Source organism: Halichoeres trimaculatus, unplaced genomic scaffold (genome assembly GCF_033239565.1).
Source record: "Halichoeres trimaculatus isolate MK-OKI-2021-1 unplaced genomic scaffold, fHalTri1.1 fHalTri1_scaffold_6, whole genome shotgun sequence".
NCBI lineage: Eukaryota > Metazoa > Chordata > Actinopteri > Labriformes > Labridae > Halichoeres > Halichoeres trimaculatus.
This window is the reverse complement of record NW_027437184.1, coordinates 33501593-33519928: the sequence shown is the minus strand read 5'-3', so window position 1 is coordinate 33519928 and position 18336 is coordinate 33501593. Positions and strand designations below refer to the sequence as shown.

General features: G+C 39.9%; 2 protein-coding genes across 4 annotated transcripts in view; both read left to right on the top strand.

Annotated features, from left to right (window-relative positions):
- The window catches only part of mlxipl (MLX interacting protein like), a 37936-nt gene extending 33605 nt beyond the window's left edge, over positions 1-4331 (top strand). For both annotated transcript variants that reach the window (XM_074672353.1, XM_074672352.1), the window contains exons 15-17: positions 44-167; positions 3795-3924; positions 4011-4331. In XM_074672353.1, the coding sequence (XP_074528454.1) occupies positions 44-167; positions 3795-3924; positions 4011-4174 (418 nt within the window). In that variant the 3' untranslated portion in view covers positions 4175-4331. The remainder of the gene's footprint in view (positions 1-43; positions 168-3794; positions 3925-4010) is intronic.
- A 3014-nt stretch (positions 4332-7345) lies between these two features.
- The window catches only part of srrm3 (serine/arginine repetitive matrix 3), a 187322-nt gene continuing 176331 nt past the window's right edge, over positions 7346-18336 (top strand). Inside the window, exon 1 of one of the 2 annotated variants that reach the window (XM_074671725.1) lies at positions 7346-7512. The gene's annotated coding sequence lies outside the window, so the exon portion shown is untranslated. Of the gene's footprint in view, positions 7513-7634; positions 7691-18336 lie in introns of those variants that run through there. The other variant, XM_074671726.1, reaches the window with a different exon arrangement.

Sequence of the window (18336 nt, the reverse complement as noted above, 5' to 3'; positions counted from 1 at the left end):
GACTGTCTGCATTATTGTTGACTCTGTGTGTTTCTTCTTGCAGTACTTGTCAGCAGCAGCTCCCAGCCACCGGTGTCCCCATCACACGGCAGCGCTTCGACCACATGAGGCAGAAGTTCAGAGAGTACGTCCGGGCTCAGACGCTTCAAAACTGGAAGTTCTGGATCGTATCTTTTTAAATGTTTATCTGAGCAGGTTAAATTATCACACTTCAATGAAAACAAATCTAAGCTTTGTTACTCTGCAAAAACAGTGAGAATATAAGCGCTAAACATTCTCATCCTTTCCCCTGTGAGTCTCTGTAGTCTGGCTTGTTGTGGTGACGAGCTGCAGCATCAGCTGTCTTCTTCAGACTTTGGAGGGATTTCAAATTCTGTTTAATTCCCCAAACTGTTGTCTCTGAATCCAAATGAACTCATCAAACACAAAGATTAGGAAGGATAAAGACTGTTGCAGGGAAAATATCTCCTATATTCAAATTTTTATTTTGTTATGGCACACTTTGTGAGTGAGCACAACAAAGTTTTAGCTAAAATCATCTCTCTTTATTTTTAACAACACCCAAGATTACCCATCTGAAGCATTTCAGTTCTTTAAAAAAAAGCTTTTGCATTGTAAATTCCACATGGGTATAAAGCATTTTGATTTTATCCATAAATTCTTCCTTAATGATGCCCTAATCCGTTACTGCAGCTGTTATTTTGCAGGCAGGATAAGACGATTAGATCACAATTTTATCATCTCTGCACAAAAACACCTTCAGGGTGTTTTCTGTCTTAGAATATTAAGGTATTTTTACACGGCCTTAAGGGGCTGTTTTTATATAACTGCTGATATTCAAATAAAACAACAGCATTGACTTCTCAAAGAGGCGTCTCTCTCTTCACAATCAGCCCACGTAGCTTCATTTACCATCTGTTTGACTCTAATTATTCAGACCCTGTGCAAACAATCAGAACTGACTGGACCACTTATTTCTTCAGCAGTATTTTCGTGCTGATGCTGCAACACAGAGACATTTACTGCAGAGTGATGACTGAAATAATCATCAAGATACATCTGCTGAAACTTAAGTCAATAGATAGATAGATATACAAACAGTAGGTTTGTTCTCCTGAGACGGCTCTGATCACAGAGGTCAACTGAAAGAAAACCAAGACAAAAACACATCCTCTCACACAGACTGTGCAACAACACACATTGAGGACAGGGTAGACAGCACAAAAAAAAAATCATCCACAAGAAACATCATAAACAAGAATAATGCGGTGATGAGAGCATGATTTTGTGAAGCACTGAAGACCTACCTGGATTATGAAGATGACGCACGAAAATGAGACGCTTGGAGTCAGCACAAGAGAATGTGTCTGGCTATTATACTATTTTACACTCTGCGCAGCATCCGTTTCCAAACTGCAGGGGGCAGTGTAACGTAAACGCACATCTACCACAACACTAAACTAGAATAGAAGAAGTTGTTTACACTGGCTGTTTTCCAAACCGCCTCCTACACTAGCAGTGCCTACTATTTTGTCTGAAATTCAGTATGTAGTAGTCAGTATGGGAAAACTTGCAAAATGTGCAGTATACTAAAAATCCCTGGATGTCCCACTGATGCGGGAAAATTTCACTGTATGCAACACACCAGTCTACCTGGCATACCGTTTCCCACAATGCGCGGTGCTAACACAGTTTGTCTATGCAGGTGACAGGTTTCGGTGAATTACCGCCATCTACTGGAATGAGTCTGTAATATAACTACAACACAACATAAACGTTATTTGGTCCATGAGATGGAAGTGTACTAATGAGAAAGAAACACAGGTAAATCTTGTCACTTCCAGTCTTAAAAGTGGTGTTTACTTTTGCAAGTTCATTAGCCCATATAAATCACTCGTTCACTTTTTAAACCATACGTGGAATATATAGAAGTGTTTTTTTTGCCATCAGCTGTAAAAAATAAAAATCCCTTTCAGATTTATTATCAGTAAACAATATAACTTTTAGTGTAAGATTAGAAATCACATATGATGATTCTGTTTGATATGATTAAAAAAATAACTAAAAGTCCAAGATCTGCCCAAAGATTGTTTTGTACATTTATAATAAAGGCAAAAAAACTTCATCAAGCTCCGCTTCTGAAACCGGAAAGTAGTAGTGTACTACAAAACAGACCCAAAAGAACAGTCATACTATATACTACAAGCAAAAGCAGTAGGTCATATGTAGTGCCTACTACATACTACATTCACATGTAGTATGTAGTAGGCATTATCTGCTGGTTTTGCTGGTTTTGAAAATGGAGCTACAGATGAGGGAGCTACAGATAATGGCTTTTATTTTCCCATATATAAACATTAAACACAAACTTTGGATAGATCTCAGCATTTTAGTTATTTTGTGAGTCATAACAAAACAGAATCATCATATTTGGTTTTTTAATCTTACACCAAAAGTTATATTGTTTACTGATAATAAATCTGGAAGATATTTTTATCTTTACAGCTGATGAAAAAAACACTTCCATATAATCCACGTTTTAAAAAAAGTAATTAGTGGTTTATATGGGCTTTATTGAATTTGTAGAAGTAAACACCTCTTTAAGACTAGAAGTAACAAGATTTAACGGTGTTTCTTTCTCATCACTTCACTTCTATTTCACAGACTGTATAACGTTAATGTTGTTGTATTGTAGTTATGATGCCGACTCATTCCAGTAGATGGCAGTAGCTTACCAAAATCTGCCACCCACATTGACAAACAGCGTCAGCGTTGTGCATTGTGGGAAACAATATGCCAGGTAGACTGGTCTGTTATATACAGTGAAATTTTCCTTGATCAGTGGGACATCCGGGGATTTTCAGAATACTGCAGATTTTGCACGTTTTCTCATGCTGCCAACTACATACTGAATTTAGGCCAAAATGGTAGGCACTGCTAGTGTAGTAAGAGGTTTGGAAAACAGCCTGTGTTTACACTGTTGACAACATCTTTTTTTTTTTTTTTTGCTGAGTTTGGCCTCAATTTCATGCCAGGAATTTTTCATCACTCGGTTATCTCCTCGTGATAAGTCATAGAAATCCCAATATTTTTAGTATTTTGGACCCAAGGAACTGTTTGTACAAATGTCTCTGTGGAGAAATAATGATTTTTTTCACGGATGGTTCCCCCTTTAAATGACTGCATGAAGAGGCGAGGCCAAGCCAAACTGATGTGAAGTCAGGTGACAAAAAAAGGAAGTGGAGGATGCATGCTGATGAATTCGTTCTACAAACAGAGTAAAGAATATAAAGCTTTATGTTTAATATGAATGGCACTTAAAATTAGATATATACCTTTAAAACTGACATTAATGCCTTCCAGTTAGTTTTAACGTAAAGTACTTCTGTGGTCACTGCCTACAAGAACTAACGCGACTTGCTTCATAGGTCAGCCATCAATCCATCCATCCTCTGATCTAGAAAAGTTCAATGTGTCAGTCTGAGCTGTAAACATTTACTACATCCACACATAATATAAGGCCTACAGCTGAAAATAATCCATAAAAAACTCTTTATTCAGTGAAATCTGCTGAAACTGCCTCAGCCTGAGGGATAGAGATAAAGGGATATTCAAATTTATTAAGTTTTTTGGATTCTCTCCTTGGTAAATTGCTGATCTGAGATCAAGCTCTGCTTCACACAGCCTGTGAGCCTCTTTTAAGCTGTCAGTAAGTTAAAGTTTATAATAATTATGGTTCTCCTGTTTCGGTCTCATGTGAATAAGCCCGACTTCTTTCCTTAGCTCAGTGTCAGTTCAGTATCATCATCGAGCCGTTGTTCGAGTCTTATAATGGGATGGTTTCCACTGCTAGTGTAGAGGATCTGTGTCGATCCACTCTGTCCTGGCTGGACCAGCACTGCTCCCTGCCTGCGCTCAGACCCAGTGAGTCCACATCACACAGATCCTAAAACTCCTCTTTAGCAGAAAAACCCTCTAATGCCAGGATCTTTGATCTGTATTTTTTTCAGTGGTTCTGAGCTCACTCCGTCTGCTGAGCACCACCACGGCCATCCTCACAGACCCCACCCTGCTGCCCGAGCAGGCCACCCTCGCTGTCACCCAGGGGGACCCGGCTGCTGCCCTGGACCACTCCTTACAGCCCACTATTCAGGACAGAGTACACCCCATGTGACTGTGACTTTTTCCTGAACTTATAACAGGTCATTGAAGACTGTACGCCCAGAGAGATGAGTGGTTAAAGGAGACACAACACTGATCTCAAAGAGTCATCTCTGCTGTACAATGACGCTCAAATAACTCACCAGCTGCAAGAAGAATGTATCAGCCTCACCCAGAAACCCTTCAGTACATCTGAGTTGTGCCTCAGTGTTCATAAAAGTTTTACAATACTTCTAATAAAAACTTGTGATTATTTCTGGGTCTAAATATACACTCACGGGCCACCTTCTTAGGTACACCTTGCTGGTACTGGGTTGGACCCCCTTTTTCCTTCAGAACTGCCTTAATCCTTGGTGGCATAGATTCAACACAGTACTGGAAACATTCCTCCGAGAGTTTGGTCCATATTGACATGATAGCATCACACAGTTGCTGCAGATTTGTCGGCTGAACATCCATGATGAGAATCTCCCATTCCACCACATCCCAAAGGTGCTCTATTGGATTGAGATCTGGGGACTGTGGAGGACATTTGAGTACAGGGAACTCATTGTCATGTTGAAGAAACCAGTCTGAGATGATTCCAGCTTTATGACATGGAGCGTTATCCTGCTGGAAGTAGCCATCAGAAGATGGGTACACTGTGCTCATAAAGGGATGGACATGGTCAGCAACAATACTCAGGTAGGCTGTGGACTTTAAACCATGCTCAGTTGGTACTAAGGGGCCCAAAGTGAGCCAAGAAAATATCCCCCACACCATCACACCACCAGCAGCAGCCTGAACCGTTGATACAAGGCAGGATGGATCCATGCTTTCATGTTGTTGACGCCAAATTCTGACCCTACCATCTGAATGTGGAGCAGAAATCCAGACTCATCAGACCAGGCAACGTTTTTCCAACCTTCTATTGTCCAGTTTTGGTGTTGCTGTGTGAATTGTAGCCTCAGTTTCTTCCCTGGGGCCATACATCATTTGCTTTATCATCTCTTCTAAATATTCTTTAACACTCTTTCTTTTTTTATTAGAATGTTCAGTTATAACCTTAGTTTATCTAAATTCTCTTTCATTTTTTGGTCATTGTTGGTTTGTAAGTTATTAAGTCGTCTTCACAGGCATCTCCGCAACTTTCCTTTATTTTTTTGAGCTTTGAAACAAATCTAAATGTACTCACCAACATCTGTCCCTCATTTGTTGTCGCCTGGGAGGATCACAGCCCCTTGGACTTTTATTTGAAGTCATTTGCCTTCAATTTTCCAACTTTTTTTCTCACCTGTGTGAACATGGCTACTTTTCTGGACATTTTCAAAATATTTTTCTCTGGATGAATCAAATGTTTTACAAGTGCTGAAGTTTCTGCAGGGTTAGAAACACAGTCCAACTTTAACCTCATCTCTGGATCACTGTAAAAGAAAACATTTTGGGATGCTTAGTGTGTTGCTGTACTGACAAATGGATGTGTTATTAAGCTCTGGTTCTTAGAGAGAATATGCACAAATAGTTATTGTTCATGGAAATAGAGATATTTTAATACAAGTTAATGTTTCTAAGGGAAAGAAATCCTTTAATTTGAATAAAATGAGGAAAGGCTTATTTAAGATACTGATGTGAGCTCACAGAATGGTTTTCTTTTATCATCCATGAAGACAGACTTCATATTAATATAAATCCATAAGTCTCACCAATTTTTTCCTCCTTTTATTTTTGCTTTATTGATCATATTTAAAACATTAAAAAGGACAAATTCCAGCAACACCTGTAGTAAAAACAACAACCTTATTTCAGAACAACACGTTTCAGCTTGTGGCCTTCATTAAGGTCATAGTTTACTAAAACATGCGGCAGATTGTTTTTAATAACGTAAGACACATCCACTCGAATGCATCAATGTACATGTTAGTCAATAGGACATGTGGCTCCAATTCAGCTGTATTTACGTAGCACCTTTCAATGCAATGAAGTCCTGAGTCCTCCACAACGAGAGGAGATAGCAACAACACAAACTTAAAAAAAATATATATATAAAATCAAGAGAGAAAGATAAACTAATGAAATGCAGAAAATGCTGTAAAATCTTTTAAACCAGTAAATTTCCCATAAATGGGGCATTACCTGTGTTGAGAAAGAATACAGACACGAGTCTGTTATATGTTACTTTAGTCAATAAGAAGCCAAAACAAAAGACCTTTTTGTAGGTCACACATGAAATGACAGAATACATTTAAGAAATCGAAACAGATTAAAAATAGAATATATAAAATGACTTAAATTATTTATCATGTAGAATGTCTTAATAGATCACATTTTAATATGAACATTGTAAAATTTAACACAGGGTAAAAAAGATATCTAATATAAAAACTTGAAAGGATGAATGAAGATGGCTCAGATATATAAGTTATTGACTGCGTTTTATTGTTTATTACAGTTGGACAACATCATATGTTGATGAAGAACACAGAATGGTGTCTTTTTGATAAAACTTAATGGGCGTTAATATATTTTGTGAAGGTTATCCCTCGAATGACTAAATATTATTTTACATACAGCATGTATGGTGGGGAGGTATAGGTTTAAGCTTAAACTATTTCATTTTATTTTTAATTATTTGTTTTTGCAGATCAACATTAAAAGTTTTTAATATTTATTTTTATTTCTTTTATCCCCAGTAAACAATTAAAAACAATACTACTTCTGTAACTACTACTACTATTACTACTTCTACTGCTACTACTACTACTACTACTACTACTACTACTACTACTACCACTAATAACAATAATAATAACAATAATAATAATTATTGTTATTATTATTATAGCAATTCTTTACATGTAAAAAAATGGCTCACAAAACAAAACACATAAAAAAGCAAAAATGGTAGTAAAGACATACAAACAATAAAAGCAAATAGGTTAATATTAAAAATTGAAGGGAAAAAAATGGAAATAAAGCTTTAGTTCAACATGTTGGTCTAAAACACTGCAAAGATGATTTCAAAGGCTGGTGTGAAGCCATGACTTCACCCGGAGGTGTCTCAGAGTGAACCGCTGGGTGACGCTGCTCTAATGCTTTCCGCTGTTTTCCCGGCATTGCAGTCGCTCCTCCGGCCCTGCGGGGGGCGCTGTGCTGCTGGCGGCGCTGCAGTGAAGCTCTGTGAGGGTTTTTGTTCCCTGCTCTCCTCGGTGGGTGCGCTGTCCACTTCAGCACCACGAGCCGAGCAGAGGAGGGGACAGAAGACACGGATCAACATCAGCACCAGCACCCGCCCGAAGTCCCACATACCGAGAAAACACCCAACGAAATCCACCTCAAACACCGCCGTCGACGAGCAGGAGGTCTGCGGGAAAGGTAGGAGTTTTCAGGAGTGGGATTAAACGGGATCAAGTTGAGGGAGGGATAATAACGGGTATCGGTGAAGAAGAACTAGTCTCCTTCCCTTCCTGGGTCATTAATACTGTATACCCGTGTTCAGACGCTGTTTACCTCAGCTTCTTCGTATGTTCCTGGCTCGTATTTACAACAAACGGTGAGTTTATCGCAGAGAAGCGGAGTGAAAGAGAGCTGTGTGTGCTTCGTGGTGTAGCTGGGCAGCCTGTGCTCGCTTTGCAGATGGTGCTGTTTTATAACTCGTCGATTTCCGCTGATGCTCCGTGGACAGCTGCTGCTTCTTTATGTCCCTCTGTCCTGCCTGTGGGACGCTCAGTATCACGCTTATTGCACTAATACTGCTGCCGTTCAGTGCGAGGTGAAACCGAGATACTCAGGGAGCTTGACTTTTTAGGAATATGTGGATGTTAGCTTAGTATCATAGCATTCTGTGAAAGAGGTAGAAATTATAACGGAGTTCGGTTCAGACATGTGGTTGTTATCCTGAGTTCACTCATTCGTAGAGAGCAAACTAACAAATAGTGATCGGTTGTGAAAAGACACAGAATTGTGCATTGAACTCTCGGTGTCCCATACGTTGAGCAAAGTTTATCTGTAAGTAGAGCCTGCATGTGCTGGTGGGATTACGAGTGATGTTAGATGTAGAATTATAATTGTTTTTAATACAGTGCAAAAACTGAAATTTACGTGTTTGCGTCTTATTTTTAGTGCAGCTGTGTTTAATTCGTCTTTATATAAACCACATTAACCTGACAAGTCAGGAAAAACTGCTAATATCAAGATAAGAAACAAGGTGCCAGGCACTGAAACAGCTCGAAGAGTTCTGGATTGGCACCCTCCAAACACGGGCTGCTGGAGGACTTACTGATGAATTGATCCCAATTATATTTCCCTATGATTCACTTTGTGCTTGTCCTTTTTATTTAATTTGACTTATCTACAAATCTGATGATGGCGTGTTTTTGTGTATCTTGTACCTGATGCTGTGATGTTGACTAGATTCAGGCTTGTATGCACACCCTTCCTAAGATGTTCTGCATTACTCTGCAAACCGTTTTATTATATTTGTCTGCAAGTTAGACTGTGTGGGACTCCTTTAAAAAATATTTTCAAGATATTAGAAGGCAAAAATGATGCCTGCAATTTATTTCTTATTCTAAAGGCATTTTCTTTTACTCTTTACAAGCAATTTATGCTTCTTTTTCCTCTTTTTTTTTTACCCTGACGTAAAGCATTTACTCCATATCCAGTCTAATGAGACAATCTGTATCGGAAATGAGACATAAACTCATGCTTAGATACTGATTGTACCATCTAAAAGTAGGGATGGGTACCGGATAAGGTACTTTTATTGTTACTGACTGAATTCAGTGTGTAGTACTGAGTACCTATTCATGTAATATCATTAGGTACCATGTTTAGGTACCTAAACACATCCTTGTGACTGTGAGGGCGTGGAAGAGTAGGCGATTTTCCATGCTGGACATGAACACAAGGCAAGGCAAGTTTATTTGTAGAGCACAATTCATACACAAGGCAATTCAAAGTGCTTTACAGCTAACATGTAATAAATCACAGTAGGCAAAATAAAATCATTGCATAAAATCACATCATAAAACATTAAAAATGACTAATTACATTAAAACAGGAGAGTGCAGATAAAATACTTTCAGTTGTTGTATGCTGAGCTAAACAGAACTGTTTTCAGCCGGGCTTTGAACATTGTCAGAGTTGAGGCCTGTCTCACATCTTCTGGAAGACTGTTCCAGATTTTGGGGGCATAAAACTGGAATGCAGCCGCACCGTGTTTTGTCCTGACTCTGGGCACCAGCAGGAGCTGTTTTAGAGTCTATTCTCTGAGCCACAGGAAGCCAGTGCAGAGACCTGAGCCCTGGGCTTACATGGTTGTATTTCCTGGTTCTGGTCAGGACCCTAGCAGCAGCGTTCTGGATGTACTGCAGCCGTCTTACAGCTCGTTTTGAGAGTCCAGTGAGCAGGCCGTTACAGTAATCTAACCTGCTGGAGACAAACGCATGGATCAGTCTCTCTAAGTCAGGTTTAGACTCTATTCCTTTAATCCTGGCAATGTTTTTAAGATGGTAAAAAGCCGCTGACGCTATTGATTTGATGTGGTTGTTTAAATGTCAGGTCTGAGTCCAACATCACCTCTAGATTTCTAACTTGGTTACTCACATTTAAAGAGAGAGTCTGAAGATGACTGATAACCCTTTCTCTTTGTTTCTGTGGGCCACAGACAATGGTTCCAGTTTTATCTGAGTTCAGCTGGAGGAAATTGTTCTGCATCCACATACTGATCTGTTTGACGCAGCAACAGAGTGAATCTACAGGCCCATGTTCGCCTGCCGTCATTGACACGTAGATCTGAGAGTCATCAGCATAGCTGTGGTAGGACACGTTAAAGCTGTGTATTAGCTAACCTAATGGGAGCATGTACAAATTAAACAATAGGGGTCCCAGGATTGAACCCTGGGGAACCCCACAGGTCAGGGCCATTTGGTCTGAGACACAGTTACTAATTTCAACAAAGAAAGTCCAGCCCTTGAGATAGGACTTGAACCAGCTTAAAGCACACAGCATTGCAAGTTTATATATTGAAAATAAAGGTGTTAAATTAAAAAAACTTTGAGATTTTATTATTAAACAATTAATATTTGTTACCACATAAACACACATGAAGTACTGAAAATTGGTACCGTTGAGTACCGATTGCCAAGTACCAGGCATCGGTACTGTATTGTTTCAAATGTGAAAGGTACCCATTCCTACCTGAAAGTAGCTCATAGCAACTTATTGACAACTATAATAATAATTGACATGCATTGTATAATGATGTGCTATGTTTTGTCATCTTATTGACATTTATGGGTGAAATAACTCCCATAATGTGTGTGACATCATCTCTTGTTTTAAAAACAGTTCACTGAGGAAATAATGTTTGAATTTCAGAGAATTCGTTAACACAGATTTTAAAAAGACCATGTGCTCCATCTCTGACTGATGATTATAAATCCAACAATCCATCATCCTGCTGCAAATGACATTACAACACACAGCTGTGTGGCAGGATGCCCTTTGCTCTCCATGTCCACACACCAAATGACTGTCTGGCTGTGTCTTCAGGAACGCCCTGTGAATCAGTAATCAGCTCCCGCTTCGTGACACGCTGCTCGGGCTAAAACGGAAAAGTCAGCAGGAGCCGTGTGAGTGACAGCGCGGGGACAGTGCTGACCAATTGCTGGAGCTGCATGGGACTTTAGCTCCTCTGTGGCAGCCCGGCCGGCCTGAATACTGAGTTTATCTCTGGATGCAGTCTTCCTTTCTGTCAGAGTGGTGCTGTTGTGGAGGTAGGCCCAGGTGAGGTAAGAGGCTGATAGAGGGATTAGCTTGTATTAGGATGTGGCTGCTCATAGAGAAATGTCACTCACTCTCTCTATCGTCCTCTGCCGTCTGTTCCTCTCTCTGTGTGAAGCACTTTCCTACTGCTGCTCCACATTCACATTGTTCCTAGATATGACTGAGCTCCCCCAACACCACATCCACCTCCCAGTGGCTCTCCTCATGTCCCTCCTTGCTGCCACATTCAGCCTCTGTCAGTCCCTCCTCCTCCTCATGTCCTACTTCCTTCCTTCCCTCCTTCTCCTGAAGCTGCTAAAGCCTGGAGGGTGTAGAGGGTTTAACAACCAGCACAGGAAGCATGGAGAGGTTTTTTTTTTTTTTATCAGGGTGGAGAGTTTCCGGCACTCGATATTTACCGAATGTCACAGCACAATAGCCAGACATCCACTTAAGATTTGGTCTACAGTTGCTGCAGTGTGAGCGCACAGCAGGGGGGAGTCTGCGCCTCTTCAAAGAGAGCCCAGCGCTGTAGACTCAGATTTGTGAGGAACAGTAAAATTAGCCTTCAACATTACTTTCTGATTCTCCTTGAACGCGTGCTTGAGTCTGCAGAGCGAGCGGTGCAGCGAGGCTGGGTTGTATGGTTTCTCTGCAGGTGGTAATTCTTTATGTTTTATTTAAAAGGCTTGTCAGTCTGCGCCCATGTCTCAAATTCAAACTCACTTAGAGAGTGTTTGGAGTTAAAGAGCTCACTTTTCCTGCCGTCACTGCTCTGTGATTTGGAAAAGTGAGGCATCTTTCTATAGCAGATTTGAAGTCATATTTGTTGCAGTGTTTGGGGAAGATGACTGAACAAGATTAAGAACCCCGAGTGGGGAATTAAACCCTCTGAACATTTATTACATCAATATTTGGGACTTTCAGAAGCAAAAAGAGGCTTAAATGTGTTTAATTAGACTGAAACCATGTTGATTTTTCTTGATTGGTTGTTTGTGCTCTGCTGGGGAAACCTCTTTATTATTTTGTTGGACCTTTTTTGCTGTTGACTTCTCAGTGTTTCAGTCCCAGCAGGGGCGGGTCTAGGGTTCTTTGACTGGAGTTGCCCAACATGAAGAAGTTACTTTGTGTGTGTGAACACCAGGGATGGGTATTGATAAGGTTTTTATTGACAATGCTCTTATCAATTCTTCTTATGGATCTGATTCTTCATCGACTCCCTTATCAATTCCTCCTGCACTAAAAGTAGATTTACATGTTTCTGTATCGACAACGTTTAATTGAGTTTATAAGCCAATAAACATGAAACTGGTCAATGGATCTGGATATCTCTGGATGTAATTAAATTAACAAGTAAAAATTGAATGATGCGTATATAGACTGTATAAAGAGTGGACAGCGTAGCTTCACCATTTACCATTGTATGGTTTTGAAGCCAAAATACCCCCGTCACGGGCACAGCCATTGGTGTAGTAGAGGCTATGAGGGAATCTGTTTGGAACTACTTTTTCCTTCGGGAGTCTAATCTTTTCTTGGCTGTCCCTCTCGACATATTTTACAATCCCTGAAAAAATACACGAGAAAGCCTCGTTTTTAACCTCATATTACTAATGGAAAACAAAAATTTTTGGAAAAAAGAGGATTTGAATACAAGGCAGCCAAAATGATATCTTCAGATCATCACAACAATCAGACGTGAGAAACATTTTTAGGAGGTATATTAATTTTTTAAAGTTTGATCACAGCTCATCTGGAATGACTGGAGAGCCAGATTTTTTTTACCTATAATGCAGCCAGCCACCAGGGGGAGCAGTTTTTTTAGTGACCCCACTTCAAGCCGAGCAAGATGGCATCCATTTTTTTTTCAACAGTCTATGAGTGCGTCACGTGACATTGATGTATTTTTTTATTATGTTATTGACTAAAGTAGGCCATCTTATAGCAATGAGCCTGTCATGAGACTGCACGTAACTTTTCTTAAACCTTCCTGTCTGGGAAACATTTGCCTGCGCGTTTGTAGTTTTCAGTATTGTTTACAGAGAGTTACTCTGGTATGTTTCTGTGATGAAAGTTGAAATTGTGTTTGAAAAACAAAGTACTATTGATGTATGCTAACTGCTAGCATATCAGTGCAAATTCCCATGCTAGCACCAAGCTAGCGCCATGTTTTCTTTATTGTTCTTGGTACATTGTGAGATGTATACCATGTTGAATGTATGGAACAGGAATCAGGTGTGAGAGAGCGATGTGAGCAGAAAATCCTGAATCAGAGTTTTCTTAGGAAACTGTTATTGAACTGCTAAACTCAGAAGGCTTAACCAAATAGTCAACGTGAGGTCGTAAAGAATTGTCAAGGGAAATGTAGAGCATAACTATGTCGATGGATTGAACCATTTCTAATCTATTCCAAGCAGCACCCTCCGGTCTAAAAACATGAGACAATGCGTAAGTGCTAAAATCTGCTGCTTCTCAAGTGTCCACTTGAGGCTGGCTCAAGAAGTACAGGCAGTCACATACACACCAAGCCAAAAAAAGCTGTTTTCAAAGGAGAAATTAACCTGCTATAGACGATGTGCTTCATTTACCGTTTCAGAAACAGACGGGTGACGTTGCCGAGACTACGCCCATGTTTTATACAGTCTATGATCTATTCTTAACAGGAACTGGTTGTTAATACCCATCCTTCGTTAACACTAGCATTTAGAGTAAAGCTTTAATCTACATATTCTGTCACCTCTAATGCATTTTTAAAGTTTCATTTTAAGCTTTAAACTCGAGTAGTCTCTCTGTAAGGAGCACCCAACAGTCAACCCTTCTCTAATGTACTTAAACTACCAACTAGTGTTGTCTGCTGACTGTTGTTTTATGGTAATTTACCACCTGCTTTAAATCAGAAACAAATACATCAAATTTTTGGAGGAAAAAAAAAGAAAAACTTAAAAAGAGCTACAGTCATGTTTTTCATTCTGTAGCTTTGAGAACATAAAACACAGTGGAAGTAACGACACTTTCTGACTTTCAAAGCAGTAAAACTCTGAAGAACACGTCTCCACTGCTCATCCAACGCTGACATTTTTAACGTCTAATAAAGGCAGACAAACAGAGCTGGGAGACAATGATGTCATGTGTTTCCTGTTTATCTTCCATTAGTCCTGAATGTGGACTGATGACAGTGAGCATCACAGGTCACCATTGTGACTGATGATCAGATAAATAAGAATGTTAGACAATGAGCAAACTGCTACAGCACTTAAAACCTAAGCAAGTGTTAACGTCTTCATTTTAATAAAAACTGTCTGATTAGACTTACTGTAAGATGTCCTATTTGAAGATATGAAAAGACAAAAGTGATGCTTAAAATCTGCCAGTGGGGTAAGAAACATTTGTTCGTCAGGTTTCTTGATGTGAGATAATATCTTACTGCAAGAAACTAAACAAGTGCTGTTTTCTAATACCTTGGGCAAGTAATTCAGATGTCATTTTTTCTCTTTTGATATCTTTAAAGAAGTCTTTTTCTGAACGTTTCAGGTGAATGTGGCTCAAGTCAAAACAAAACGACTAATTTTTGCCCAAAATAAGACATCAACACTTACTTAGGTCTTTGTTTTTGCAGTGTAGCCTCTGTGGACAGCACCCCTGAATTTACATTATTGGCTCTCCCCAGTGACGCTTTTGTGTGTTTTGATGCCATAATGTATTTGACTTGATTCAGTCTTGAGGCTCAACTCTCAATCCCATCATGCTTCTGTTCACTGAAAGCTCTTTACATTGAGGGTCTTGTAATGTGCAGCTGCATGATCACAGCCAGTAAAACCAGTTTCATTGTAAACAGAGAGAGAAATGTGTGGCACGTCTCACAGACTGAGCCTGACGCCCCTGCAATGAAGTCAATAAAAGCATGTTTAAAATATCAGACCCATTAATATTTCAACGCTGATTTAAAATTTCACCTCCTGTTTGAGCGAGCTGCAGGAAACTTGATCCTGGAACCTCCTTTGGGCTTGAATTATTCTCAGCTAGCGTGATTCAGATTCAGACTGAGCTCACAGTCTGCAGTCCATGAGAGGCAGTGAGGAGCTGCCAGCGCCATCACACTGACACGGAGAAACAATCCCCTCCTCTCCTCTGTTCAGGTCACCTGAGAGGAATTATGGTCATAATTATGGTTACGCACCGCCCCCGCTAAATAGCACATGACTCTTCCTGGATGAGAGTGCATCCATTTTTAATCCCACTCCTCTGAGATCAACCAACACACACACACACACACACACACACACACACACACACACACACACACACACACACACACACACACACACACACACACACACACACACACACACACACACACACACTCTTGTGCCCTCAGTAGATTATTCTTCTTGGAGAATGATTTTCCTGTTTTTATCCCATTTCTCAGAATCTCACAGGAGAGCACATGCGTGGTCATGTGATCATGGGTGGGCATTTCTCAGCGAAACAAAACCCAACTCACAATGGGAGAAAGTGATTCTGTTTCAATGTGCGTCCATGATAACAATGCCTCATCCACTCAAAGAAACAGCTTGACTGCACGTGGAAACGTTACTTCCTTTGTGGTATCACTCAGTCACAATGGAAGCGACTTGAACAGAGCAAGTTTAAGATGCTGCAGACATCTGAGAAGAGAAAACTGTCTACTCAACATACAACGCCAGGCTGTTCATGAGAGGTGGAAAAACTGCGGTCAAAGTTTTCAGTTAAAATTTGAACCATTGTTTTCGAAGCCTTGAGTATGACACACACCATACTCAACCACAATCCAGGCAAACAGAAGCCACCGGGCTCCAAACCAGGTCCTGCTGTGTCATGTGTGTCACTCAAAATCAGAGTAGATGAGATTATGCTTCAGTGCCAACCAAGGTTATAATAGTTTTGGATTTGTCATTGTAGTTTAGTTTTAGTCAGTTTTGACATTTTATTTTCCATTACAGTTTAGTTTTAATTAGTTTTAGAGCGGGCATTCTAGTTTTTATTTAGTTTTGATTTTTGCAACAAGGCTTAGTTTTAGTTTAGTTTTAGTTTTTTCATACCTTATTAACCAGGTGCAGGATTCAAAAAGGTCAGAGTAAATATTTTGTCATACTGTTTATTTTCAAGTCTGCCATGGTGCTCACTGCTCAGTCAATGCTGATACTGAACTGTTGGCTGCTGCCTTCAACACATGAAAACAATATAAACTTAGTATAAAAAATATAAACATAAATTAGATAAAATAATTTTGACATCAATTACATAAAAATAATATTAACATAAATTATATATAAAAAAACAATATCATATAAGCTTTAATAATTAGAAACTTGGACTCTGTAACAATAAAGGCAGACTCAAATACAATTAAAGTCAGACTCACATGCAGTTAACCTGTTACAGATGCTCTGATTCATTGCCACTACGTTTTTGTCGCAGCACAGCGCACAGCCAGTCAGTGCAGTAAACAAGCATGTCCCTATACGCCGCTATGATGGTGCTGTATGGCACTGACAACTGCTGAAAACTGTCTAAAATTGTTTGGGAAAATGTGTTGGATTAATTTAAATCCTAAAGGCTTTTAATATGATCAAAAACAATAACTAAGGACATTTTGTCTCTAACTCTAGTTAGCTTCAGTTAGTTTTGTGAAAACAAGATACAGTTTTAGTTGACTTATCGTTTTTGTTTTCTTTTCTAGTTTTTATTAGTTTGAGTTAACTGCAATGTATTTTAAATTTTAGTTTTCGATTTTTAGTTTCGTTTTGGTTAACTATTACAACCTTGGTGCCAACTGCCAAGTAAGTACAAGTTTTTATTGCTGATACTCGTTTGAGTCCTGCGCTGCCATCTGCACTGTAAGCCCCTCTTTTTAGCCTGTCTTTGGTCAAACATTGTATAAAAGGAAGGATGACGTGACAGCACCCTAAAAGTGAAGCCAACAGATCCAGATCCTCCTAACACACTGACTCACTGCAGTGTATTTCACAAATCTTGCCTACATTAGATTAATATATGAGACATAAATCTGTAAACTGTATTATCAAAATTCTGTTCCTTCTACATGATTTACAGCGCTAAAAAATCCTATTTCTTCTCACGCTGGTATTTAGAAAACCCTTATATCAGCATCTGACTGAGGCCCCGTCTACACCGCATGTTTAATCCAGTACTCTCTTGTCCAGGAGCAGCTTTTGGTAGATCTCCACCAAAGTAGAGTTGAGCTGATCATCTGGTGTATTGGTGAACACTAAGAGCAGAAGTGGAGCAACAGATACTCATTTTGTTTAAGACAGTCAGCAGCACAAGCACAACACGGTAGTAGCAATGTTTACTAAAACGCTGTTTCTGTGTAAAATTTAAGTGGCCAAACCGCAACAATACTTTGGCGTTTCATCCTTAAACCATTGTGGTTTGGCTGCTGTCTCTTTAAGGCTCCCACCTCCACAAACCCCCTTCCCTCTGATTGGCCAGCTCTCTGGAGGCCTGTCAGGAGTGGATCTCCCTCCAACTTGTCATGACCTAGTGAGGACAGCCTCATGTAATGGCCTCATCAATTCAGTCTCATCAAGTCTCTCAAAGAACTCACGAAGGCCAAAAGATGTTGTGATCAGTTTTCAGACAGGTTCAGGGATTTTACAGCATATGAATATGTACACATTTAAAAATATCTGCTTGTTTTCAACGTGGGAAAGCAGGATACCCCCTCTTTAAACTTTTAGGGCTCTAATTTCGTAGCCGAGCGCGGGGGGTGCAAGCCTGGCGCACCCTAGGTTAGTGTTAATTTCGTGCGGCGCACCGCCGTGCGCTGCCAATTTGACAATTTGGTAGACCGTCTGCACAGAGATGGGTGTGACGGCGCGCCAGGGGAAGTTGACGGCGCACCAGGGGGAGGTGTCGGCAGATTCATGTTTTCGCAGTGACAATTTCGTGCCAAAAACAGCGCAGAAAGTGCACTGAAAGCTCGCCAGCTCCAACCTGGTCTATTCTCAGCGCAAAGCGGAGCGCACCCTCCGCAGCTGTAATTTGGTGACAGGCGCACATGTCAACAAAGCCTCAGAGGCAGGTTTCCAGAGTGTCTGGCACATTTTGATGCAATAAACAATCACAGCAATCGCGATCAATCGTTACCGTCTGAACCAGCATATACATTTGTATCTATATTAATTTATCAGTTGCATCTGATGTCAGATTAAAGTCATTTGTCATAATGGAAAGTTAACCTGACGGCAGCTGGAAGTTTGATGCACATCTTACAATTAAACAATAAACAGCCTTAACATCTGATACTGAGTATATATCTGGTTCTCTCATTTCATTTAATTCAAAGAAAAGAGAGAGAGAAAAGACGAAGAAAAAAAGAGACAAAATAAATGTATGTCACTCAGGATTTACCCGTGATTTCTAATTTTTCTC